The 27735-nt window shown below is 47.2% G+C and overlaps 1 protein-coding gene across 4 annotated transcripts in view; it reads left to right on the top strand.

The window, feature by feature from the left end:
• Positions 1-415: 415 nt before the first annotated feature.
• Positions 416-27735, top strand: part of meis1a (Meis homeobox 1 a) — a 40450-nt gene continuing 13130 nt past the window's right edge. For 3 of the 4 annotated variants that reach the window (XM_086212362.1, XM_086212364.1, XM_086212363.1), the window contains exons 1-9: positions 416-750; positions 2790-3025; positions 4324-4465; positions 5100-5150; positions 5280-5330; positions 5702-5848; positions 8653-8764; positions 15150-15295; positions 24044-24120. In XM_086212362.1, coding sequence (XP_086068488.1) covers positions 739-750; positions 2790-3025; positions 4324-4465; positions 5100-5150; positions 5280-5330; positions 5702-5848; positions 8653-8764; positions 15150-15295; positions 24044-24120 — 974 coding nt within the window. In that variant the 5' untranslated portion in view covers positions 416-738. The remainder of the gene's footprint in view (positions 751-2789; positions 3026-4323; positions 4466-5099; positions 5151-5279; positions 5331-5701; positions 5849-8652; positions 8765-15149; positions 15296-24043; positions 24121-27735) is intronic. The other variant, XM_086212361.1, reaches the window with a different exon arrangement.

Genomic DNA, 27735 nt, shown 5'->3' with positions numbered 1-27735 from the left:
GATGCGTCAATGACCAGGACTTGCTGACATCACAACTCGTTCTGAACCAATCAGAGTGACGGCCGTACTTGAGGCGGTTTTTCAGAAGTTTCCTGGTCAGACGCTGGATTTTAAAAGCCAGGACCTCCAGGAGGTGAAGCCCTCGTCCGCGCTGCTTCAGAAGCTGCACATCTGCCTGGGTAGATGAGCACATCTGGACTTCCCATCTGAAAACGTGATCACAAATCTTTGAGAATCCTTCCTGACCCTCCCTCACTCTCGGTGGAGCGCGCGCGTGCGTCCTGTGGAAGCTACGGGGGCGCGCGGAGGAGTCTCTGCTCCTTTAAGCAAGGATAGAAGAGGACCGTCTCTCTCCCCAACCCCCCTCCTCCTCCTCACCCCCTCCCCCCGCTCACCCGGCCGGAGCCGTGATGGGTATTTGAACGCACCTCTGCGGCTGGAACGCGCAGCGGCGGGTCTGCGTCACTCGAACCCTCCGGTTTGGATGTAACCGGATCAGTTTCGGCCCGGTTGCTGAGTGCTGGTGTAGCCGCCGGGAGCTGGAAGCCGGGAACGGGACGGCGTCTGGCCGAGCTGTCGGTCCCGCGGAGCCTGCGGGGTTCTGCGCGTTTGTCCCCGCGGCGGGACTCGCTGTGGATTTCACACGGAATTAACCGAGTAGCGTTCCGGTACCGGGGAGTTGGATGTGCGTTTGGCCCCGCAGGAGTCAGCTGGACTTCGGGCGGAGAAACGCGGCTGATGGCGCAGCGGGTGCGTAAAGCCAAGTTGTGTCGGTGACGCGGGTTTGAGTTCAGCTCGGAGTTTTTCGGAGCTGAACTCAATGATTGACTTTGGTTTGTGGAGGAGAAACTTCGCTCCAAGTCGTCTCAATGCGAAAGGAACCTGATACACGCGTGGAAGCTAAATTAGGAATTCACATTTCTTTGTTTATTTTTCTCCCTCCGTTTGAAAAAATAAAAATCGGTGCCGATGCGCGTGAAAAACCCGCTCAGAGCGTCGGGTTTGTTTTCGAAAGGTTTTTAAAACGAAATGTTCAAAGCTCACGAGCTGAAATAAAACCCATTTCGTGTGTGGAAGTTTAACATAAATCCGTTCAGCCCACGAGGACCGAGCAGAGGGAACCCTCAGCTAAAACGCACCTCCTATTTTTCCAAAATTTTTCATAAATTACTGATTATTTGTTGTGTTTTTTTACACATTGAATCAGCAACTAAAATTAAACCTGGAAGCATCAAAATGTGTTTAATTTCGTCTAGAAAATAATCCTTCAGTTGTTCAATGGCTAATATTCCGCTGCTTGGTAAAGCAGAAATTAAAGTTTATGTGAAATTAAAATCAAATGTAAGTGAATTGAGCCCCGGCGGCTGCGGCGCGGCGGGCGGAGGAGCGGGCGGAGGCCGGCACGGCGCGTCCGCTCCCGGCTGATAAAACCCCTCCAAGCCGAGCTGATAGAAGCGAGAAGAGTAAAACGCGTTCGAGCAGCAGCTTCTGCTGGAATTATCAGAGGCGCAGGAAATTTTATTTAACCGCCATTTTAATCAGAGCTTTTAAAAAAACTTTAGAACAGAAGTTGTGACGCGTTTGAGTTTCATTAAATAGAAACGCACACCAAAAAAAATCACCAGAGGAAGAATAAAAGTGAAATAACGTCCAGACACGCAGCGTTTAAAGCAAATGACAGCTAATGAAAATTAAATTATTGGAGGAATAATCTCAAGGAAAGTAAAAAAAAACAACTTAATTTAATCAAACTTGTTTTGGTGATTTAGTTTTTTTTTTGGTTCTCTTTATTTAATTTATTTAAGGGAATTGAGAGATTATAAATTGTTCATCTGTGTATTGTAGATTTGCAGGAGTTTTAAAAGAACGTCAGAATTTTTTTTTCTGTTTCTAATTATTTGTCTTGTTCGAGAGTAAAATTTCAGCGTTGTATGGACACGCTCCTTTTTTTAAGTTACATCTGAAAATCCATGTTAAATGAAGGTTTCAAAGGAAGCAGCCGCTCCTCATGCGACCGCAGCCTCGCATCAAAGTCGGCCTCTCCACAGTTCATCCAGGCCCTGCTCGTCTGAGTCTTTACTCACTATTGAGTCTTTACTCACTATTGAGTCTTTACGCCCTCAATCATGAAACTGGTTTGTATTTCCAGGTCTGGGGTTTCAAGTTTACACCCCTTCTTTGGTACGAACCTTGAATTTCTGATCTCGTTGACGTAAAACGGGAACCCTGGACGGACTCTTAAGTCTTGAGTTCTCATTTGCTGAGCCGTTTTATTCACCTTGAGATTATTTTCAGATCGCAGTGGCGGACGGGAAATATTGTTTTAGAGCAGAACGGCGAACTTGTTGATCGGGTCGCTGCACTTTTCCTCGTTGTTTATTTTTCAGGGTCTTTGTGTTTCGTGCACACTGGTGGCGTTTGAAGGTATTTGACCTCCGGTGAGGTTAACGCGCCGTCTCCTGTAGGACGGCCGATCACCGCCGACCACCAACGTTGATATTTGGTTGAACGAAGGTTGTGATGTCAGCGCCAATGCTAAGTTGACCTGGTGACGACTTGGTAGCTTTGTTTTGTTGTTGGGTAAAATTCAGCGTCTTCTGATCATCGTCATGTTCACGTCAGTGAAACGAATCATGCCGTCGTCTTAACCGCCCTTTGATGGTCAAAGGGTCGGTTTGAACATCAACATCAGTTGAACTAAAATCTGCCCGACATTGATGACGTTCAGGTGAAGTCCTGTTGGCTAGAGGTCAAAGGTCACACATGTCTTGCTTGTCTCTGCGTTCCAGTATGAAGACCTGGCCCACTATGGGCTGGAGGGGACGGGTGGAGTGTACGGAGACCCTCACCACCACCACCACCACCACCACCACCACCGCTCCCTGCATGCCGTGCACCTTGCCACTGCCACCACTGGTCCGTACCCCCCACACCAGTATTCCCAGTCCAGCCACAGCAGCAGCAGCAGCAGTGTGGCGGCCACAGCGGGCGACGCGGTCAAGAGGGACAAAGATGCCATTTATGGGTATGACGAGCGCCACTGTTGAGGAAATAAAACAAACGAAAGTCTCGTTTTAGGATTCCTGGTTCGTTCATCTGTTCAGGCTCAGTGTTTGGGTCAACGTACCCTTTCACCTCCGGGCCGGGCCGGGCCGGGCCGGGCCAACCTGATTTATTTTCTAGGACGACAAAGTGAATCCTGCTGCTCTGTGACAAGACGGTGAAAACAGAAAAGGCTTCTGCTGGAACCAGTGGAGGGAAAAATATCCCACACAGGAAAACAAATGAAATACTTTGACAGCACCAGCAGGAAGCGCAAGTGTGTGTAGCAGGACAGTAAACTGCTGCTGGTCAGGGTGGGTGCTTCATTGTAGTGCAGAAACTCCATGGCTGCACGATCATCTGCGACGGTCTGATACCTGACGGTCAATGAACGAAACTAAAAACATGTCAGTCAAAAGATACAGACGCCTTCGATCGTGCACATTGGACTCTTTGTTGCAAAAATGTCTCAAACATTTTGTGTCTTCTTGAATGAAAGATCACAATAAATGAAGGGAAGAGGCTCCTGGAGGTTATGAAGTGCCACAATCAGCCGTGGTCATTCAGCGTCACTGTGACAGAGCAAATATTGTTGAAATTCTCTCATTTTCAAGTTTGTGTTCTTGGTTGTTTTTGAATTGGTTCATTACATCAATTCTGTACATATTTCAGCTTGTGCTCTGGTTCATCGTAGGTTATTTCTCAAAGTTGGATCAACTGTTGTTCTTAAGTTTAGTACTTTGTGCGATTAATTAAAATAAGTGAGTGCGGGTTGTCTCCTTTAGTAAAAACACGTCAAGGAACTTAATGTGGGCGTGTCCATGCGGCGTCTTGTTCTTCAAGTTGGCGTTCACTGCTCCTCTCTCCACCTGGTGGCAGTGACGTGTACTACAATCAGCACAGGCTCACGTCACCGGCTCCGCTGTTGTTACGGTTGTGGCTGTAAAATGGTGGATAAATCTTGCTGAGCGCCACACAACCTGGCGAAATCAGAGTTTCACTGTTAGAATTTTCCTCCGAGCAGTGCACAGCACCACAGACATGAGCGCCACCTAGTGGGAAATGCAGCGACGTTTACTCTTATTCATGTTAATGAGCTTTGATCATTCAGGACTTTTGTGATGCTGTTTCTATGACGGATCCACAGACAGGAGCACTCGAGAGACGGCTAATTATCACTGTCTCGAGTGTAGGTTTTAGTTACTTTTAAGACATTTTGAGGTGGGAGGATGCGTGCGGAAGAGTGTGACACTCTCTCTCTCTCTCTCTCTCCCTCTCCAGACATCCCTTGTTCCCTCTGCTCGCACTGATTTTTGAAAAATGTGAATTGGCGACCTGCACACCCAGAGAGAGTGGCGTGGCCGGAGGAGACGTCTGCTCCTCGGACTCCTTCAACGAGGACATTGCCGTCTTTTCCAAGCAGGTGGAGTTAAAACCTTGAATTGTATTGGAACCGATGAAATTAGCATGTCGTGTTTTTGGGCCTAGCGGGTTTATCAGCCCGTCACCACGGTAACATTTTGAGGTATAAGTTTTTCAATCTGTGCTGATGCTAAAAAAACAAAAAAAAACAACTTTTTTTACAGCACATAAAATGCAGACTGATGTTACGTAGCGAGTCCAGCAGAGGGTGCTCCGGAGCCTCCAGCTTGTTTGTTGTGCTATTTTATTTATTAATTATTATTATTATTAATTGTTATTAATCCTCATAACTTCTGCAGTCAGAGGAGACATGACCTGTAGTTAGATATCCTCCTGTTGTTTGTTTTCTTTTGTTTGTATTCATGTTCATTTGACTGGCGCTCTTGAATGATGTCATCTCGCCGTGCCCTCCTCTTCTGCAGCGGTAGACCGGCTAATTAGCCGCCCTGCTGCTGATCCCCATGAACAAACACCTAATATTTAACAGTCGTGGGTGGAAATGCACATAGAGTTGCTAATTGTCTGAAAACTTGTTCAACATGAGTGACAGATCTGGATGGAAACTGGACGAGTGTTGCTGGTGGGAACTGTTTCAGGGTGACACCCTTCTCAAGAATCTCTTCTCCTAATTGTAGGTCAGATCAGAGAAGCCTTTATTTTCATCCAATCCAGAGCTGGATAACTTGGTGAGTCACTCATAATCTGTTGAAGTAATTTTCCAGCATGAGTGTCAGAGGTGACTGGAATGATCAGGCTGATGTTTGCTCCTTATTTTCATGAGTTTTACTGTTTGTTTTTTGTTTTGTTTTTTGCAGATGATCCAGGCGATACAAGTGCTGCGCTTCCACCTCCTGGAGCTGGAGAAGGTCAGAAAGCCTATTTATTTATCAGACTCTGATTCAACCGGCAGATGCTGTTTAATCTAACGTAATGAGATTAAAGCAAAGATGTCAACATGCGCTGCTAATCCCGGCCTAATCCTCATCTAAAACCACTGTAATCCTCTGTTACTCCAGTAATACGTCTAAAATTGTCGATATTTTGAATGTTATTTGGTTCACAGAAACCTGGACGTCCTGTAATCAAACCCTCGCTGTGTTTATTCTTTCTTGTTTCACATCACGGGGTCTTTATTTAACAGCTGCTTGAAATTTTCCCGGGATACCTCAGAGTACTGATATTTCTGTGGGAAGAGCCGACTGTTCTTTTTCAAAATTACATTTGTTTTAATTGGCAGGTTCACGAGCTTTGCGATAACTTCTGTCATCGATACATCAGCTGCCTGAAAGGGAAAATGCCGATCGACCTGGTGATAGACGACAGAGACGGGAACAAGTCCGACAGCGAGGATTTCATCAGGTCGTCAGGGAACCACCTGGATCCGGTGAGCAGCAGCGTGATTACCAACTTAGGTCTGCTCAGTTGAGCTCAACATTCACGGAAGGCAGTAAAAGCAGTTCAAGTGATTCTTCAGCCAAAAGAGGCGTTTTCCCTTCCTAGTACTTCAGCTGCTGTTAGCCGTTAGCGTCAAGCTAAGTATACGTGGCTGGTTCTTCCCGCATTCCAGAGTCAGAAAGAAGTGAGAACATATTGAAGGACAGACACGCTTGAGTTTGAAGTATTGCTCCAAGTCTGAACTCGTCAGGAGTTTGGTTCTGTCCGGCTTCAGCAGTAGAAGTGCAGAAAAATGAGTGTTTCCTTCAATGCAGCGGTCAGCTATGATGTGGGGAAGAAGAGCGTCAGTCCCTGAGTGAGTGAGGGAGGCCTCGACCAGAAAGAGCCCAGCCTGCTGTGCTGACGTGGTTTTTGTGGGGCTTTGATGGCTGTATTGATAATGATCTACCTGATCGACGCGGCGCTCCTGGTTCATGGAGGAACAATAGGAAGATCTCTGCCGCGATGACCTTGAGATTTGGCTGAAAGATGCAGAAACAACCGTCAATTTCAGTCATTTATTCAGTTTTCAGTCACAGTCTTGCTGCTCTGCAGGGTTTGTTAAACAAAGCAGAAGTGATGAAATCCCCAGAAAGTCAAGAATGAGCAGACGTCTGCTGTTGGAAGCCAGTCAGTCGGAGCTGAGCGGTTTTATCTGAACGCATCAAACACACGAGCGTTCATCTTCTTCTTCTTCCTTTTCTTCTTCTTCTTCTTCTCTTGGACTCACAGAGACGTTTCTTTTCCCAGAGAAGCAGAAATAAAAGAGGTGAAAAGTCGGGCCGTCTGGCTTTAAATCCGCCTCGCAGTGAAGCTCTCAGCAGCCACTTGACAGCCTTTTAACCCTTGAAACGCCAACAAGAGTGAAGCGGAGCAGCTTGGCGTTGAATGACCAGTAACCCAAACCTCTGGTCCCATTGCTGGTGCCTTCATTTGTTGGGTTATAAACCAGTAATCCTGCTGGTCCTTGGGGTTTTTCAGTCGCCATCGTTGCCGTGGAGCATTCGCAGATATCAGGCGTCTGCACACCTGCCAATCAAACACTGTGGGCGGGACTCTTCTCTCTTTTTCTTCTTCTTCTGTCTTCTAGGATTAAGCATTCAAATTTATTTCTGTACTTGAAGAGAAATAATTGAGAGAAATGATGTTCATGATTTGATTCTTTCTGTAACGGTGAGTAAACTGGGAGCACGAACAGTGACGATACGTAAGAAAATAGGTTTTCTGCTGATATGGATTTCATACCAGCGGTCTGTGGGTGGGTGTTTTTTTAACCACGGATTTTAGTTTTGCCGGTCAAATGAGAATATTTGTTGTGTGGAGACGTGACTGAGCTCATGAGGAGGCTTCACTCCTGAACGCAGCCTCCTCTGATCCCGTCAGAGATTTACTTCATCAACGTTTCAGAACGCTGCTGATGGCCCCACGTAAACGTGTAGACAACCTACGGGAGCCCCGAGGGGAAGCCCACCTGATGGCCCCACGTAAACGTGTTTTCTCTCTGTCGTGGGTGAGGAGGAATGTTGCTGGCATCTGCTGTCAGTTCTTCACGAAAGGAAAACATTTGAGCAGCTAGTTTATGTGATATTTACACGCCGAGAACGCGCCGGAACCGATGACTTGTCGATTATTATTGTGCATCGCAGATCTAAATCTTTCAGACTTCAGCCAAGATGCTGGTGTGCAGTTCCAGTCAACAGGGATCGTCGTGCTTCCTGATTATCTCCCACTGAGCAGTATTCCCAGAAACATTCCACCGGTTTCTAACTCTGTTCACGGCGGATTTAACTTGAGTCCGATCAAACACTGAATGCACACACGCCAAATAATATTAACACAAAAAGTACTTGAGCATTTTAACAGGACTGGAGGTTCTTTGAGTAAAGATCTTCAGTCCTGCTCCACTTCACCTCCATCAAATAAAAACACGCCAACTGTGTCGCGTCTGTCATGTTTCAGGATGAATGTTGGCGCTGAAATGAAAAACCCCGATGTTCAGAGTTCCCCTGCGTGTGCAGAACGTCTGTTTAACCCATCCAGCCTTTCTTTCGTAAAGGAGCGTTTTAGGGGGTTCCTCTTGTTTGGCGTGAGATCAGTTTGGCAGTGGCAGCGTGAGAGTGAGATCCAGGCTGAGCTTATTCCTAATGGCATGGAGCTTTTTTTTATTGACCTTTTCTTCCATTGGACAAAGTCAGATGTCTTCAGTCTGGAGTTCACCTGTGAAATTTATTTCAATAACTTCAATTTTATTAATTGAATTAATTCATTTCAGTGAATAGGATTTTACCTACATTGAAGCCAGCTGGCCAGATCAAGGCGCATGAATGATACAAGGGTTGAATTTTGAATCCTAATCTATCAGAAGTTTATACTTGTATGTTGAAGGAGTTCAAGAACGTCTGCACGTGCAAGGAATTCAGAACCCTGTTAGAAAATGACAACGGTCACGTTTGCATTCAGGCTAGGATGACTTTTGTAGCCCAATAGGACAAACTGCCAGTCAGACTTGCTGGAGCTCATCAGTTCCAAACTCCATTCATGAAAATCAAGTATTGTGAAAGTTTGTTTAATTTCTTTCTTTCTTTCTTTCTTTTTTTTGTCCCACTCCATTTATCAAAAAGTTGGTGTTTCCTTTTAAGGTCATTTCACGTTGTTCATTTCCTTCAGCCAAGGAACCAGACTGCAGGAGACCTCAACCAGACGTGAATGTCAGCCTCTGAGTCTCACTGGTCTCCGTTGGTTTCCCCTCTGCAGATTTCATGGAGCAGAGACCACGATGACGCAGTGTCTATCCGGTCCACTGGGACGCCGGGACCGTCCAGCGGTGGACACACGTCTCACAGCGGCGACAACAGCAGCGAGCAAGGTGAGATGATCAAACTCGGTCAGCAGGAGGGACGTTGGGAGTCGAGTTATCTGACTGACTTGGAGTGTCTTGGTGCCTGTTTATGAATGTTGCAGTGTGTGTGTGTGTGTGTGTGTGGGGTTCCTTCTTTCACTAATTCATGTGTGGAGAGAGTGTGTGAGTGTGTATTCAGGGTGGCAAAGGTTTTCCAACATGTAGCAGTTTGGAAATAAAGGGAGACGTGGAGGGAAAGGAGGCAGTGAGAGGGTGATGAAGGCTGACAGACGACGTGGAGGCCGAGCCGAGTAGGAAGAAAGGGAGCTTTATACCCCAGAACACACACACGCGGGCCAACAGCTATCTTTGAGAGGACATTGATGGCCTGGTTCCCATCCTTACGCTAAACTGAGCCTAAACCCGGCTGGAGCCTTAAAACCAAGTCTTGATCTCCCAAACTGCTCTTTGAAGGTGGGAACCACTTTCTCACAACATCCTGTTCTAGACTCCGACTGGTCCTCACAAAGATGGCTATGTTGGTGCCTGCTCGCTGAGGGAAAGATAAATAACGCTGCACGCCGTGTAAACACCCGTTAAAATGGTTCATATCCATTCATGTATTCAGCAGGTAAATACACAGAAAATGCAGTTACACAGGACACACACATATACAGCGAAGCTGTTTCAGTTGAATGAAACTGAGTGGAAAATTGTAGAGATTTATAAAAGTGCTGACCGCACAAACAAAAAGGGTTGGCTTGTCTGTCGGGTGAGTGTCTGCACAGAGGGATGCTGCGTTTTCATTTGCTCGCCTTTCACCTTGAACCGGTCCGGCGGGTCGGTTGACATTAACATTCTACCCATCGATGTCGGCTCCACCTCCGCCGGCGTAGTCGCCCAGGTGCGTGTGAGGCGTTGACATGAATTCTGTCCAATTGAGTGTTTTATCACCAGCTCAGTAAACTGAAGAGTCTCTGTTTCTGTCTCACGGGTGAAGATGCAGTGAAGCGCACGTCTCCCATCGTGTCAGGCTTCTAGTGATGCGTTTGTGTCCTCACCAGAAGCTTTTTCAGCCAATCAGCATCCTTTGGGGAGAAAGGGGCGGGGTTCAGGTGTGATGACATTGACATCGTTGGTTCAAAACAACAATGAAGAGGTTAGCGTAGATGCTACTCTGGCACCAGGTGCATCCCAACTGAAAGGACGTAGAACGCCACCGAAGGCTTTTCTCCGTGGAAACCATGTTTTCACTTTTCTGCTGACTGACGAACTCCATCAAACCGTCTGGCGCGTCAGGTTACTGATCAATCGGTAGGTGAGCAGAATCCTCTGGTTTTCAGCTCACTGACACTGAGCGACCGTCTCAGTCGGTCTTTGTAAACATGGAGTTTCACGCCGTGCAGGCGTCATGACCTTCGAGTGGACGTTTGTCTCTTGAGCTCACAGTAAAGTATTTCCAGGCTGAAACATTGGTCCTCCTCAGAAGAAGATGTGATGTAACTGACCTGTGAACGCACGCTCGTGCAGATCCAGTAGAAAACACAGCAGCTGCTTCGCCTTCACGCTGCTGGGCTCTGGCCAGTCGCCGGTGTTACGAGCCAACTGAAACAAGCCCTTGGACCTCTCTACCTCGCCTGTTTGACCCTCAGCGAACCAGCTGATGTGGAGATGCTCTCAGGATCCAAACCCCCCCACAAGCACCGCCGCAGCTTCCCAGAGTTTCAGACAGAGCTGAGCCGTCTGGAGATGTTGTGGTTGACTCTCGCCACTCTCAGCGCCTTTCAGAGTAAAAGTCACTTTGGCGCTGAGAAGGTCAGGTAAACGGCTGACAGACACTTTTAGTGTGTAGCTGGTGAATAAAGGGAAGGAGGAATGGTGACGGCACAAGACTGTGGACATGATTATCTGGAGTAAAAGGGATGACTCGTCCCATAAGGCAATGCAAATGATATTTCCCTCCCAGGATCGTATAACATAACTTCATTTCATTGTTGCGAGCAAACCTGTAAACTTAATATTATAAAATCAAAGTACTTAAATGTTCTTCTTAGGAACCTGGATGCAGAAACACAGTTTTACTTTCTCCCAAATGATGGTGGGAACTGAAAGTCAAAATGGCTGACTGAGGGGTTCGGTAAACGTTTCTGTGGTAATCAGGGAGGCCACTGGTACTCAGGGATTGTGGGTAGTGTAGTAATTCTCCATGACATCGTTAATAAAACTCTTAGAAATGTACCATTGTTTACAGCTCGCTGGTGCTGAGTCGACCTCGGATAGTTATGACAGCATGGCTAATAACCGACTCCTCTATGGAGAACATGAACAGGATTTTACCATCCAGAACCAAGGTGGGCGGGTCTCTGTTGAGCTCTGCAAGGGTGAGTAGTCCAGGACTCATCCCTAGTTGTTGATCCTAATAGTTTGACTTTCACATTTTTCCATGCTAACGTGTGTAATTGTAACACATTGCGGGTCACCACCATGCAGCGCCGTGTTGAGAGGTTGTGGTGACATCACCCTGGTGCACACAGCACAAAGATGCATACGTAGGTTGAACACAAGCACTTCATGTTTCTCTGTGGTTGCTGGTTACACGTCCAGCGAGTTGCAGCGCTGTAGTAATGTGGCGGCTCTCTGTACTTTTCTGCCCATTACGAGCGCCGAGCAAACGCTTTCCCAGCCCAGTTTGCCATGATGATTCAAGCTGGTGACCCTGCAGCCCGCCCCGCCGCCCTCCTGCTGGGTTTGGACTGTGACACGAATGCTGCATTTCAACTAAGAAAACCCACTAAAAGCTGCCGGGCGCGGTGTTTTTACAGCGCTTTCTGCGCCTGTTTAATGAGGCTCATTTTCTCCTCAGTGTTTTTAACAGCGCCAGGCCAAGGTTAGGGCGTCAGACCCCGGCAGCCTGCAGCGGGAGCTCCAAGCCCAGCCAGAGTCAGCAGTGGACAAGGGCCTCGCTCCACCTGAGCAGAGGCAGTATTCTGCAGAGCAGCACAGCCTGAAAAGGTGGAAATAATCATAAAAATGATGCGTAACTCTATAAACAAGCTCTCGGCCTCATTAGGTTGAACCGCGAGCTCCCGGAGGCTTATTGACACCCCTCCGTCCACACGCTGCCTCCCTCTCCTTTGCTCTCGAAAGAAAAAGAGGTCCAAACGCAACCTGCTAATATTTTGTGACAACGCGATGTCACAACAACCTGCAGACTGATGAGAGCAGGAGGAGCTGTGGGTAACGGAAAGAAGTGTGAGGACTGGACGGCCGAGGACGACTGAGACAAAGTTTCATGTTGCAATCGTAAATATCAGAAGCAGCTGCACGGATGTCAGATGACAAGCAGAGACACAACTGGCAGCAGAGGAACAAGCGACAAATAAAACATCCACGAAAGCCAGCCTCCCGATGTTCTCCAACCCGCTCGTAAATGTAATCTCATGAGCTCCCTCTCTAGTAACAAGTGTCAGTTACAAGTTAATGTCTCCAAAATAAAATCCTGTTTAGTCCATGCTTCCATCAATGATCGGTATGGAAAAGTGTTCAGAAGACAGGAGATTCTCCAGGCCAGGGGTCCCAAACTCAGATGACCTGGAGGCCACTGATTGTCCCATCATGTCACAAGGGTCCACTTCAAGTATTCCAACAAAAGTTACCTTCAGACATGTAACGATATTGTACTGACTTTTGGAAGAGGCGCATTGGTGTGTTGAGAGCAGTGGAACTGAGGAGGAACACCAAAGGTTCCCGCTCAGCACGTGGACTCTCCCGCGTCTCCAAAGCCATCAGGTTAACAACTTCTAAAATCAACCATGTTGCCTTGCATGCTGATGAACCAGAGTTACGATTCCCCCTCAAACGCATCCTGCCAACAGACATGCAGCTTTGGTCCGTCTGAAACTGAAACAGTTTGGAAACCGAGCAGTATTTTTCAGTTTCCAACCCAAACCTGCCTATTTGTCATCCTCAGACTCAAGTTGGTCTGTTTTTCTGTTTCATGTATTTAATCTGAAATGCACAGTAACAGACAGGCAGAGAAAAGTTTACTAGAAATCCTGCAGCCGTTGTTCTGCCTCTTCTTGGCTGGTCGCTCTGCTGCCTGCCTCCTCCATCGCTGCGCTTTTTAAGAACTGTTTGTTCTAAGCTTTATTGGCTGAGGTCTGTTGGAAGAAAGCTCACTGGAGAGCAAGTCTTTATTTTCCACCACATTTCCACTACGGCCCATTTCTCCTCGGCTGGCGACGGTGGGAGGGGTCAGATGAATAGCAACCAATCCAGTGCTCTAATAAAGGTGACTTCACTGCTGAGGTCACTCGGAATAAATATACAGAGAGGGGTGAAGGACTGAGCTTGAGAGAACAGATGAAAAAAATGGAGGCTTGAATTATGGCTCAAAAAGGGCCAGAAGTATGTGGACGGCTGAGCATTCGAGCGTGTCATCAGAGAACAATGTGCACTGATGTGCTGCTGCAGCGGCCGCCGCTCGCCTGGCCTCCATCTCTCCGGCAGATGTTGGACGCTGCTGCAGGGATTCAGACACAAGTGAGCGATCAGTTCTGTCTCAGCCAAGGTGTCGAGGCCAGTCAGGTTCTTCCCCAACAAACTGGGCCCAGTTTTCCCAGTTGCGTTAAACCATTTAGGTCTAAGTAGCCCTCAAATCTTCATCTGAGATACCTGTGAGTGTCCTGTAAGCACAAGAACGACCTCCTGTTCTGTGGGTGTTACGAAGGAAAAGGCACCGAGCACCTGCGTTCACCCAAGCATTGCATTCCCAGCTGGAGACGCCATGCAAGGAATCGTGGCGAGCTCCATGGTCTGGTTCTCAAGCTCGGCCATTGTCGTCGTTGATGTCCGTGGTGATGCAGATGTCCCGCCTCTCCTCCGTTGTGATTGGTTTAAAGTGACGGTGTGCGGAACTTTACCCTTTAAAAAAGTCATCAACTTTCCTCAACCAGAAAAAAACAAAATGACAGCCACTCAGTGTCTCGTCACATTTTGGGGTTTTGCTTTGTGGTGGAACCAGAAATACTGCACCACAGTTGTGCCTGTCACAGCAACCTTGACCTTTAACCTGCACACCGCCAACAATTGTAAACAATTAAGAAGATAGTTTAATCCCGAAGTTAGCCTGTCAAGTGATAAATTCTGTTTGATGTATTCCAGTGACCCAGCAGTACCAGGGCCCACAGGGCCCTGCTCCACCTAAACGGGGTTGGTCCACTAGCAGTGTTTCATTCCCAGCTACTATTACATGTCAAAATGGCTTCTGATTAAAGTTCCTAATGGGAGTGGAACCCTCTCCTAACATTGTCGAGTGAACAGTCCTGTCCTTTGATTCCCTTCGTCCTCCTTCCTTCCTGCTTCTCACTCCGTAAACTCTCACATGACAATGAGGCCATTTTAGAGTGACAGAGTTACAGCCTTTTATGCCGAGGACTTGTTTCTCTGTTTATGTTCTCCAGGATGGCAAATTAACACCAAGTGCCGGCCAAGTATTCCGGGGAGTTTGGCTTCAGCTTCTAAGTTAGTCATTTGAGGTCCTGCTGCACTGAGGTTTTTCCAAAAATGTCTCTTATTAACCACATTTGGCTCCATGGCCGTGGAGGTTAACTGGGGAGCTGGCGAGGTGTAAGCAATGTTTGAATCTCCAGCAGCCGACAGCGAGCAAGCAGAAGCAGCTGGAGGTCTGGCTGCGCTCCACTCCCGTCTGATGAAGCAGATTTGTGTCCAAATGGAAGTGTGACAGTCCTGAACCCTTTCAGTGAAGTTAGAGCTTCAACTTTGCAGAACAACTTCGGAGCGTCTAGAAGTTCTGACAGTGAGTTCCACGTCAGAGTTTGATTGGCAGGAATGAGCCTGATCTCTTAATTCCTAATCGTGGATTTGGGGACTTGAAGGAAAGGAAACACCCCAGTTTTTTTTAGAATGCTCTTTATTGCCCATCGATTCGAAGATGGATGCGTTTCTCTTCTGTATTGCATTAGGTAGCTGAGACCACAGTCGTTAGCTTAGCCCGGTGGATGGTATTGGGTGGGAAGGGTTAGCATAGCTCCATCAAAAATCTGAAAATATGCTTTTCTCCAAAACTGCCTCTGTTTACCTTCACATAGCAACAAGGGTTGTGCATCACATTCGTCCTGAAGTCAATGGACAAGCTTGTCAGCCTCCTTGTTTGTGAGTGGTGATTGGTCAGGGGGTGGGGCTTGTGCGTTACTGTTACCTTGCTCCACGCAGGTTAGGCGTGGAACATGAGCTGCCATGGTGAGGTACTCTGCTGAGCCACCATCGTTGACCCTGAAGTTCCCTCGCTATCCCTCTCATGCGGCCTCTCTGTGCGGACCCAGCTGGGTTTTCTGTATGTCAGGAAAACCCAGGATGTTGACGGCACGTTCCTGTCTTCTGTGCTGTTCAGGTGACTGTCTTGATAACGGCATGGCTTCGCCCAGCACGGGGGACGACGACGACCCCGACAAAGACAAACTACACAACAAAAAACGAGGCATCTTCCCCAAAGTGGCCACCAACATCCTGAGAGCCTGGCTGTTCCAGCACCTGACGGTACGTCCAGGATTGCTTTTTGGTTTACTGTGTTTTCCTTTTGAAGTGGACGCGCTGCTCTGTGACACGCGTTGAATGCTTCTCGTGCCACTGGCGTGCTAAGTGACGTGACGTCACAGCAACCTTTCCAGGAAGCTGCAGAACTTCAGTCTCCCTCTTGCTGTTGATTTGATGACAAAGACTGGTTGACGTGAAGTCCGGCGCGCCAGCATGGGAAGTCGTTATCCTGGGAATTAAAGAGGTGAAAAACGGTCTCAAAACAACATTGTGAGGCTTTGACTGCTGATTCTGATATTTTCATCATTAAAAATCGAAGAATTTGACACGTTTAGAATGGGAATAATCTAGGAATTTAGTTTCTTTATCAGTATTTTTAAGAAAAAAATGTATGGAGAAAAAAGGAAGAAAGAGTTTTGTAACAGTTAAATGAGAAATAGGGCTTGCTTGGTTGCAGGGAATATTTGGTTCTAATCATTTTTAATTATTTGCTCACCCTGTCCAAATATGTGAAAAATATTTTGTTGTAAAATATAATTCTATGTTTTGTGTAGTTTAGCAGTATTAAAAGTTTGTGGCCTGGACGTTGTCTAAGAATTAAAACATTCAAGAACCCCTCAGAGATTTATCGGAACAGAATTCAGGATGCCTGCATCGTCACTTTTATGGTTGTGTTCGGTGTAAAAACCTGAAGGGAAACGAGTGATTTTGCGAGCGTGAAAGTAAAAAGAAGCTGGCCAGCAACGGTGGGAGGAGTTGGCTGACTCAGGTTTGTCTGAGGCCAGTGGAGCCTCTCTGCTCCCCCCGCCGTCATCCATACATGGAAAGGCTAAATGCGTCGGTGCTCTGCGGGGGTCGCGGCCTCTGCCAGGACCCCGAGCTGAACCTGGAGGACAGAGAGTCCTGCGGCAGATGGGAGGTGAGACGAACGATGGGAGGGGGAGGAGACGCTGGTGCCTGGGAGGGAGGGAGGGAGGTGAAGGTTGTGTGAAGGGCAACAACAGAACATTTGATGCAGGATTAAGAAAACAAAGCGGATCACCAAATGAAGCAAAATGGCGGCAAAGTTAAGCAAATGAAGCTCAGCTGTGGCGGATATTAAAGAGGCTCCACCAAGGTGGCTTTTCATCAGGTAGAAAAACCAACTTCACCAACCTTCTTGCAGCGATTCGGTCTGATTGAGATCACGTCATCGTCAAACTAGTCATTTATGAAGGCATCGCTTTTACAAATCACAGAAATTATAATGTTTATCAATTAAACAGAGGCCCATGGGGGTCTTCAGCCTAAACCGTCCCCCCCTCCCTCCTCGCCATGCAGGCGGGTCTACGTGGGTGAATCTTCTGTTTTCCGTTTGAGTTCATCAGCGGAGAAATACTGTCCAACAACGCCTGAGTCATCGTCTTCATGCTGGCACATATCAGCACCGTCATTCTGATGAGAGCGTAACATCACGCTGACGGGAGACCCATCAGCTACAGAAAGAAGAACTTGTGGTTCTTTTTATTCTACGTGGGAGGTCAACAGCCACCATGTTCAGTCTTTGAGGAAGTCTCTGCTTCTGACACAAATATGAATTCACCCTGAAACAGATTTAAAGTGCAGTTGGACAAAAAAACTAAATCTGTCTTTCTGTGAGCAGAAAGAAAATGTAAAGTTTGAATGACATTATTTGATATTTTAATCTGAATGATCAAGAATCTCTTCAGCATGATTCAATTGAAATGTTCACTTATTTTTTGTTCATTTGTGTGAAAGTCCGTTCCATTCTGTCTTCAGTTCTCACAACAAAATTCAGTTCAGGAAATGAAATTTCATGCATGCAAGAAAAAAGTGCAGAAATTCTTCTCAAGCTTGTTGATGCTCGCTTTTTTAGTTCTGTGTGATGAATCTTTTTAGTCCACCTGAACCCTGGAGGAGCAGCTGGAGTTTATTATCTCTTATTAGCCAGTTTGATGCTTCTGTTGCTGCGGCGATGCATGCTGACGGATTCAGTGGCTGAATTTAGAAATCTCACTGATATTAATGCTTCATTGCTCGGACCGCAATAACGCTCCCAACCTGGTGGAGGCGGAGCTTCTGGTGTGTGTGTGTGTGTGTGTGTGTGTGTGTGTGTGTCGGCTGTATTATTGCCTCCCCTGAAGTCGCAGAGAAAATCCTTCTGCCTCCTCTAAGCCACAGCTCGTAAAGGCGAACCGCAAGCCAATGCACTGTTTACACACACACACACACACACACACACACACACACACTGCTTTTTGATGATTATGTTACAAAGTGTTTCATGTAACGGTGCAAAAATCAGCTGGAAGGCATCGTCTTGTTGGAGTAATTAGCGTGTAATTGACCTCCCTCCCGCTCACAGATGTATTTTGGTTTTTTGCGTGTGCTGCCACTTGTTTACAGTCACCAACTCATTCAAGACCTGCTTTGGCTTAGAAATCACACATGTGACTCCTTCAGAACAGCTGGAAGGACTTTTCACCTCCAAGTGCTTCCCGGCACTGAGACGACGGAGCGTCTGAATTTTTAAAAAAATGACCCGCCTCCGTCCTGAAGAGACGAGAGGAACTTCAAAGTGAGCGCCACAATTACAGAGGAAAGCTTCAACCCTGCTTGGCTGAGAAATGGGCCTCCTGAGCCGAGCGGGACAGATGAGTTAGCAGGAAGCCCCGGCGCTGACCTTGCCGCCCCCTGGCCTCCAACCGTCAGGGGTCACAGGTCACTGGTACACCTCCATCCATCCATCAGCAGCTGTTTACTGTCACAGAGCTGCAGATGTGGGCGGATGGGAGGCATGCAGGCACCAACATGTGCTCAGCCGCCATCAACGCCCCTCAAACACACACACACACACACACACACACACACACACAAAAGACATGATGATACTGGACAACTTCATAATAACACATGATCGTGATGAATGGACGAATATGTTTACTTCGCCCTCCGACACCTTAAGTGACATGCTGGAAGTGGGCACAGGCACCCGTAGTCTTCAGCCTCCTTGCTAGCTTGTCCGCATCCTGCACCATGGTTGTGAGTTTGAGTTGTGTACACAACGGAGCTGTGACCCAGCAGGTTCAGTCTTACAGTGAGTAAAACTGAACCAAACTGTAGCTGCTGGCTGCTACGACACCACCATGCTAACGCTAACAGGGATGTTTCATTCTGTTGTTTGGTTGGTTGATTTATCCACCATTAAAATAGTTTAGCCCTGATACATTAAGAGCACCACAAGGATGAGGATGTTTGTAGTCCAACAGGAAGTGGTCCTGTCGGGGACGAGGTGTGTTTGTAGTCCAACAGGAAGTGGTCCTGTCGGGGACGAGGTGTGTTTGTAGTCCAACAGGAAGTGGTCCTGTCGGGGACGAGGTGTGTGTGTAGTCCAACAGGAAGTGGTCATGTCGGGGACGAGGTGTGTGTGTGTAGTCCAACAGGAAGTGGTCATGTCGGGGACGAGGTGTGTGTGTAGTCCAACAGGAAGTGGTCGTCTCCTGGTTCCTCCACCAACAGGAAGTGGTCATCCCCTGGTTCCTCCCCCAGCAGCCAATAGGATCGCTCCATGTGATTGTGGTGATTGAACCAGTAAATCAGCTCTGGTGAACAAAAGTTGATGATCTTCCAGGTTCAGTTCATCAAGATCGTCTTCACTAATGAACCCTCTGATGATGCTGGAAGCCTGGATGCTACGTTAGCAGTGCTAAGCTAACGATAGCCTAGGAAGGAACTACACCAGGGTCACATGACTTCAAGGTCACCACCACTGGTGACCTCCACAGCCTCTGTAGGCTCCTTCAGACTCTTGTTAGCAACCCCCGTTTTTAAGACTCTCCACCCCTCCATCATATTTATTGATAGGTCTTCTGACACACCTGCAGCTGCTGGTAACCACACCTCATTTCTGGTCATTGACTTGGAGACGAGGGAACCAGACGTTATACCAGGAGCGTTTATGTTCGAGTTTCAGGCCTCGTTCCTGCTCCACTCCATCATGTTATCACGTTTCATAGCAGTACTAACCAACTGATGCACGCCATTACGTGGTACCTGCTACTAAGGAACACGCCAAATTGAAATCACGTGAGAAGTGACTTGGTGAATGTATTTTTTAATTCCCAAGGTGTAAGCATGTTCACGCACACGCGTGAATATGAACGAGCTTCAAGTCACCAGTTTGCAGTAAAGCAGCATGAAAAAATCACTTTTTCTGGAACTGCATGGAGACCAAAAGCTGTTCTAAAGGTTGGATATCAGAATTGGAAGTCTTTCCTTGACCTGACCATTTTCAGCTCAGAGAGAAAGATTTCCAGCGTTTCCTTTCGGCGTGAAGCGGAAGGTGAATAAAAGTTTCTCAATCAGTTTTCACTCTGAAATACAAAACACGTTTGTGATGCAAGTTAAATTTTTCATTGACAAAATGTCTGATGTAGTTTCCCGTGTCTGGTTAGCGTTGAGGATCTGGATCTGGATCTGGATAAAAGTCCTGTAGCGGGACTCAGTCTTGTAACCAGATCTGAACCTCCGTATCCAAGCGGCTCTGGGTTTGGTTAAAAATAAAGGCCCCTGTGATCAGACGCGAGGGAGGCTGCTCTGTGGCTCCTTCACCCTGCAGTGAAAACATCATCCATTACCTCTGTGACAGGTCCCCGGGGCCCAGCTCTCTGTGGGGGTCGCTTTTATTGACCCCCACTCCCCCACCCTCCAGCCCAACATACATAACACCCAGAAATGTCCAGCATGTGGTCACATACATCACGGTGCAGCCTTTCTTCCCTGACAGCGTAAATGAGCGTCCGTCAGATAATCAAGCGAAGCCGAGCCGACGGACAGATGGAGGGAAGCTGCTGACAAGACACTGGAAAAAAACACTTTTTGAGAAAGATCAAAGGGTTTATTTTCTCTTTATTCTTGAAATAAAGGTCTCATCGTGTCCTCCCTGAAATTCCTGGAGACCTCGATAACTAATAACCTGCCCCGAGTATTTTGAACACTGCCTGACTGGCAGGGGGTGTGGTCAGTTCTCCTGTCAATCCTCCCACCTCACGCATGATGAGACGCACGTTTTTCTTCAGTTTTAAATCTTAATCGAGGGTTTTATCGTGCAGTGTTTTTATTTGGCTGGAAAGGACCTGGCAGTCGTTCAACACCGTGATGGCGAAGAGCGTCCTGGAGGAACACGCACGTAGACTCTTTATCCCCTGCAGTTTCAAACAAATATCCAGACTTTCCTCAAGTGACATTTTAAAAATTATTTTTGATGCCCAACAAACAAACAAAAAAAACATAAAATAAGAGAAACAGATAAGAGTTCTGTTTCACTGTTCACTGTCCCAGCGGTGGTGCTAACGCATGCAAACATTCGCCGCTGCTCGCCACAAACGTGAAGGAAGGAGGTGACGTCAGGCAAATGTTAATGTAGAGTCGGCCATGTTCACTCTTTAAGAAGCAGGGATGAGTTTGGGTCACGCGACTGTGGAGGAATGCAGTGGAGCACAGAATGTGATGTCAATGGCGTGGTAGGAGAGGAGGCGGAGCATCACTGTGAGGCAGCCGATGCCGCTGACAGAGCAGAAAGAGTCTTAATTCTTTGGAGGAACTTAAAATGATCTCTCCTGGACTCATGAATGTGACATTTTGTACTGATTTATTAGAAACAAATTGATTTTTGCATCATTAATGTGTTAAAATATTTACTTGGGTCGTGACCTGAGCTCAAGATCAACTCTTCCCTCAGAACCAGTCTACCAAATGCTGGTGTCCTAAAGGGGCGGAGCCACGGAGGCGGTTCTAAACCACCTCTACGCTTAACAACTGACCCAAACATGCTGTCCCTAATTAACTGGTGTTGTCTGGTTTGTATCCCTGAAAGTGGCTTAAGACACACACACACACACACACACACACACACACACACACACACACACACACACACACACACACACACACACAGAGTTACAATTACAGCCTCTTAACAGGTTTACAGGGAAACTAAGAAACAACTCAGCAGGTACAAGTGTGTGTTCAAGGTGTGTAACGCTGCAGTGAAGGGTGTGTGTTGCTCACCTCTGACTCTGTTTATGAGTGATAAAAACACTCCTGTTGACGCTACAGAACCAAAGTCCAACGCTGAGGATGTTGATCAGCTCTGTAAAACTGTTGGGCCATTTTTGAAATTATTTTCTCTCCAGGGAAAGTAGATGTTAGCATGTTAGCGATGCATCACGTTTACACCTAGTAAGTCGGATACCGTCACAGAAGCAGTCCTGGAACATTCTGCTTCAACAATAATTATTCAATCATCTTCCTGGCACCCGTAATCCCCACAGAGCACCTGCTGATGGCTGGTTTCTCTCCTGTGTAGCAGCTCGCAGCGGCTAAATTATCAGCAGCTAAACCTCATTTCTTAACGGCGGCATAGACAAAACAAATGAACTTGAACAACTTCAGTTGTGTGCTCGTTCACAGCGGCTCCAAATTGGAAGTCTAACTGCTGTTAGCCGCCGGTCTCCATTAGCTTCAAGCTCAACACACGTGGCTGGATCTTTCTGCATTCTGGGGTCAAAAAGAAGTGATTCAGAGGGGAAAAACATCTTTGTGAGCTCAAGACTCCTATTAGTGAGTACTTGAATACCCTTTATGGATCAGGTATCACTTTAAAGAGCCTCCTGGGGAAGGGCTCCTGCGCTAAGAATGAAAATGTGATAAAAGCTCTTTGTGGCAAAGTGGAAGTAGTTTGGGCCAATTAGCTGCAATCAGATCTCAGGGAAACATGGCGCTCTTAGCTACCCCGAAGAGGACATCAGAGACTCTCAGTCCTGGTTTCCTGGTGAGGAGGATGTGGTGAATCTTTGGCGAGCCACCTTTGTGGTGGTAAATCCCTCAGTTTCAGCAAGTTTGGATGAGGTGAACGCTGCAGTGACCTTCCTGCTGTACTTCCCCTCGTCCTCACCGCTCGACTTGCATTTCTACTGTGAAAGGCAACAGGTAGGAAGCGAGGGGTGGTCCTGTGGACGGATGCTGGGCTCAGGACTGTGGTCGCGTTCACCTTCTTTTTCCTTCCTGCTCTCTTCTCCTCCTTCACCTCTGAGTACTTTCTACTTTTACTGCCAATACACTACTTACTAGGTACTCTGTAGAAAATAAAGTGAAAAGAAATCTAGGTGAAACCTGACAACTTCAGGAGGACACAACAGTCAGAGCAGCTTTAGAGGTCAGTGGTTCCAGGGAGCGCTGGAGCTCACAAACATGGAGAACGTGGAGAACGTGTGCTTTTGATTGAAGTCAACTCAATCTGAAATACCTCTTTTGTCAAAAGAGAGTTCTGAATGGAGACCTGTACTTTTACCACTGTGGAATTCCATCTGGGTATTTCTACTTTTAGGTTAAGTAGTCTGCACTTCTTCCGTCACTACAGCTTCAAACGAATCAAAGAACACGAGCATGAAACTGGACTCCGCCTCCTTCATCCAGGTGAAGAGGAGCGCTGTCGTCAGAGGAATGTTGGAGGTCTCACTGCTCCTGGTGTGAAGGTTCAGTTAAAGCGAGTCTCATCCTCACTGGTTCTTGCACGAGGCCGAATATTTTCCCTCTAAAATGTAGACAGGAAAGTAAAAAGTCTCCCAAAATGGAAAAACTAATTTAAAGTAGCTGGTTGGAACGGGCGGCTCTTAGTTCCCTCTAATGGTTTGATGGCGGCAGATGTTCTGAACCATGTGGTCGGCGTTTGTGATGTTCTGCCCTGATCTGCAGTTTGATTAACTTTAGCAGCACTCAGAGTTGTGAAAAGACCCCTGAAAGTGTGGTTATGTGGGTCAGGGACGGGCAGCGACGTGCCGCCGAGCCTCTGCAGCAGCTGGTTCCAGTCAACAGATGAGGCAACTCTCACTGGCTGTCAGCTGTTGCAGCGAAAAATGATTGATTGTTCCCAGAGCTGCATGACCTTTGGCGAACTCCTCTCCGCTCTGCGAGCTCAAACTGTTTATTCAAAGCGGATGTTAGTGTCTCATCGTGGCTGCAGATGGTTCCAAAGATGGTTTTTCATTTCTAGTGTTGAGTACCAGAAATATTTCTCCATTTATATCATGATGTAAAAACCTGCAGTTCTCTCTCTCTCTCTCTCTCTGGCTCTCTGCTCAACCCAATATTAATTGATTGTAGTTGGACTACCACAATAATTTTCTCCTGTTTCTAGCATCATGTACTGAATGCAGTTGCTGTGTTTTGATACTACAGTTAAAGTGGCCTTGGAACTCAAGAGTACTAGTACATTCTTCTTACTGTAGTTTTTCTAGTCCTCCATTCAAATATATTTGTAGCTCTGCTGCATAAACGGTTCGGTGTGTAGAAGGACGGCCTCTCCAGCAGTGAAACGCCCTTCACGCCTAAACCGAGCCCTCGACCTGGGCTTTGATGATGGGGACCAACCAAGATGTCCTCACTGTAGAACTCAAGTTTGTCCTAAATCTACATGGAGACGCACGCACACACACACACACACACACACACACACACACACACACACACACACACACACACACACCAATTAACAGGCTCTCTCCACTTGGCTTCTTTCTCTAATTGGCTCGCCACTACCATATTAATTATAGTCTGTTTCATATTCTCTTGATGAGTCTAGCCCCGCCTCCCTCCTTTGACACTAATTAGCAGAAACTTTCAGGCCCACAACAACAAACGACCTTGTGAGGTTCTACCGGCATGTTAATGAGTCCGTTTGTCCCCCTGCAGCACCCGTACCCTTCGGAGGAGCAGAAGAAGCAGCTGGCGCAGGACACTGGCCTCACCATCCTGCAGGTCAACAACTGGTGAGTCACTGGACACACACGGGGTGGATGAGGAGGAGTGGCTTACGAGAGCCCGGGAGGCTGGAGGCGGAGTCCTGGAAGACGCTTCCTGGTTTGAAACAAAAGCTCGGCTCAGTTCAGTGTCCTGGATCTTGGCTGGTTACGTGCTCGTGAGCACTGAAGGCCTGTAGACTTCATCTTCAAGTGTTGAACTTTGAGAGGTCGAAGCAGGAAAACGTCGACTTCTCCTGCTGCCGTCGCTTCACACTAGCAGACAGTTTGAAGGCTTTGAAGGACTTTGAGTGTTGTATTGTGCGTGAAGGTGGTAAATAACATCGGGAGGACTGTGATTGGAGACGTAGCAAATACTCTGACAGGACGGCAGTGTCAAGGCGAGGCAGATATTGGAGAAATGCCTCTCGCTTCACCTGGAGCCGTCACACCTCCCACTGTCTCAATGTGAACAACCTCAGGCCAGCGGGGCCGTAACCACAGTAACGAGAAGCAGAGTTCGAGGCGGGAAGCGGTGGGAGACAAGCAGAGGGTTCATTTTTGCCAGCTAGCGAATGTCTCTTAGCTTGTGGACAGATGCACAAGTTCAGGATTGATTGACAGGTGGGTTTTGGACAGGTGGTGTGAGTGGTTGCTTCTGTACGCCTGGGTCATATTTTGCTCTTCAAAGAGAAAAATAATTGCATTTTGAGAAAAAATTGGGTCATTAATTGTTGAACAGGTGAACAGTGTGACCAACCATCTACATTAGAAGGTTTTTAGAAACACATTTTTCATTTCAGCTTGATGTTAATAAAAGAAAATGATGGTGTTGAGACAGGAGGAACGCAAAGGCTCAGGACCGGATCTGGATCAGGAACGCCGAGGGTCTTGGTGGGATTGAGGAGGCTGATGGCGGTCGGTGGTCAGAAAGAAATCTTTTGAATTTATAAAGTTTCATCTTTGCTTTCAAGACACGACACCCAACATGAGGGGATGTCTCTCATACCAGTCTGAACTTGGCGTCAGACGTGCGAGACCGGAGGGGGGCTGATATACTGGAGCCATCAGCCAGTCCTGACTATTTGGCTGTTACCGTGGCAACGCCTCTGGGGCAGCCTGCAGTGTTTCCCTGATTCTGCACATTCAGAGTAAATGAGCAAGCTGGGACATTGGTGTGTGTGTGTGTGTGTGTGTGTGTGTGTGTGTGTGTTTCTGCATATATCTTCAAACACACTTGTTCATTTGGAGTCTTTGTGGTTTGAACAGCAACATTCAGCTGTTGTTTCGTCACGTCTTCAGCCGTGGCGAGGGTGAGTCGCTGTGTTGGTTGCGGGACGCCGTTCACGACCAAAACTACAGCAGCAGTCAAAAGCTGAGCACTAATTTGTGGCCTTGGAAGCTGTGACAGTGAGGAGGAACTGAGGAGGGATGAGGGTCATCGATGAGCCTGTTTCTTCATGTTCAAGTTATTGTGAGGGCTCTCAGCAACGCCACGCTGCTGCTCCCGTCTGATGCCACATCGTTGACTGTGTCTGCCCTGAAGTGTCATACCGCCTCTTCCTGTTTGGCTCCATTGTCTCTAACGAGCCACTGTTTGCACCGTTAAACTCCTAAAACAACCACTGAGTGAGTGCCGAGTCCTTGTAGTTGTTGTGGTGCTGTCGTGTCATTTTCGATGTCATAAATGCACAGGAAAGCAAGATTCACGGAGGGTAGTGGTGGCGTTTCTATGGTTACTATCTTATATCTTTGCTCCAGTCAGGAGCGTCACTGCTTGAATGCAGAGGTTTGAATTTGTGGCTTCAACGGCAAAAAGTTATTGAAGGTCCTCGGTGTCCGGTGGAGGAGGTGAATCCTGCTCACTCGCATTGGCAAATTACCGTGCTCACGGTTTTGTGTTACCATGCCGACGGAGCTGGAGACGGTAAACGCTTGTGTCTTCTGCAGGGTCATGTGACTCGGGGTTGAATTAATCCTGTTGCCATTACATGTAAGCCAGATGTTTGCAGCTGTTAGTGAGCTCGTAGGCCACCGCAGTTCATGGGGCCATGAAAAAAATCCTGGATTTGTAAAATTGCCGTTTCCAGGTCTGGAAAAGTTTTTTGAAAATTTTATATGAACCCTAAAATTCCAGAAATGGCTTTAGAATCCAAATCCGAATCCGAATCCGAATCCGTTTAATTGGCCAAGTATGTTCACAACATTCAGGGAATTTGACTCCGGCTGTTGGTGTCACTCATGGAATTCGCAGAATGAACATGAAAATAAACATAAATGATAGAAAGTATATTCACCTACAGAAAGAAGATATGTACAATGGTAACGTCCCGTTGCAGCCATATTGGATTGGACAATTTAATACATGATTTTGTTTTGTTTCTCGCGTTCCATTTATTTTAGTTAAATATGCCGGTAAAATCTAACCTCAGTCAATTTTTCATGCGTAAACAGACGCATCGGAAAAGCTTCAGTGCCCAAGTTTGTCCACACCAGGAAATTGGAAATGTGCTGGGAAATTCCTGGCTGTGTCCTGGAAGTACATTGATAAGTACGTGTCTGATCCCTCCCAGTGGGAAAGGAGCTCGGAGCAGGAAGTTCTGCTGCGCTTCCGCTCTTTCAGAGAAGTGAAGAAGAACTGATTGGTTGTAGGCGGAGCTAGCAGCGTGTCAGCTACGTGTCCATATTTGACGGAGGAGCATCCCACCGTGGACGTGGACGTGGACGTGTCCAGGATCAAGTCTGCATTCAGAAGGCATTTGTGTGTGTGGTGTGTGTTCCTATCGACGCTGCTCAGGTATCAGATCTGTTCCTGATAGTTGTTGCTAAAATGTTCGTAACGTTAGAGAAGAGGGAGTATGGAGTTTGTCTGGGTTGATTTGTTGGAGGGGGGCTGGGGGGGGGGCTGTGGGAAGTTGGTGTAAATGGTATTTTCATGGCAAACAGCTGGACTGGTTTATTTAAAGTAATGGGGGTGGGGGGGTCTCTGACCTGTGAGTGACTCAGAGGGAGGGGCTAGTGACTGATGCGCCAGCAGGGTTCAACTGTCTGAGCAGCGCAGCTTTATTTCAAACTGAAAGCCCAACTTTGTAGAGTGAACATAGCAAACCCCAAGACACCAGCTACCCTCCACATTTAGACAAGTTTGTCACCTGAAACGTGTATTTTACCTTTCAAGTGCTCGTTAGTAGGAGTCCTTAGAGATGTTTTCCCTCCTGCGTCACTTCTTTGTGACTCCTGAATGCAGAAAGAGCCAGCCACGTAGATGTAGCCTGAAGCTAACGGAGACTGCCGGCACCAGAAACGCTTCAGTGAGCTCAAGACGGAAACACGTAAAAGCGTCCTGCTGTCTGGAGGCCACCGTTCCTTCATCAGCGGTGGCAGAACCGTAACATTCAAACAACACAAGAACAAAGACACGTACGTCTGCTCATGGAACCGAAATCCTGAAGATTCCAGATTCCAAGTGTTTCTTGTCATCAGCCCAGAACGGAGACATGTCTCCCTGTGCAATGAAATTCTTACTTTGCTGTCCACAGAATGCCTAACATAAGGAATATAAAAAGAAATTAAACTTTTTTTAAACAAATTTACAGTAAACAAATAACACAGTAAGGAATTAACAATAATTTGGAATCATTTACA

This window comes from Aulostomus chinensis, chromosome 8 (assembly GCF_037954235.1).
Source record: "Aulostomus chinensis isolate RoL2024-O1b breed Wild chromosome 8, RoL_Achi_v1.0, whole genome shotgun sequence".
In the NCBI taxonomy this organism is placed as follows: domain Eukaryota; kingdom Metazoa; phylum Chordata; class Actinopteri; order Syngnathiformes; family Aulostomidae; genus Aulostomus; species Aulostomus chinensis.
Note: the sequence above shows the minus strand (reverse complement) of the source record. Positions and strands in the feature narration are given on the sequence as shown.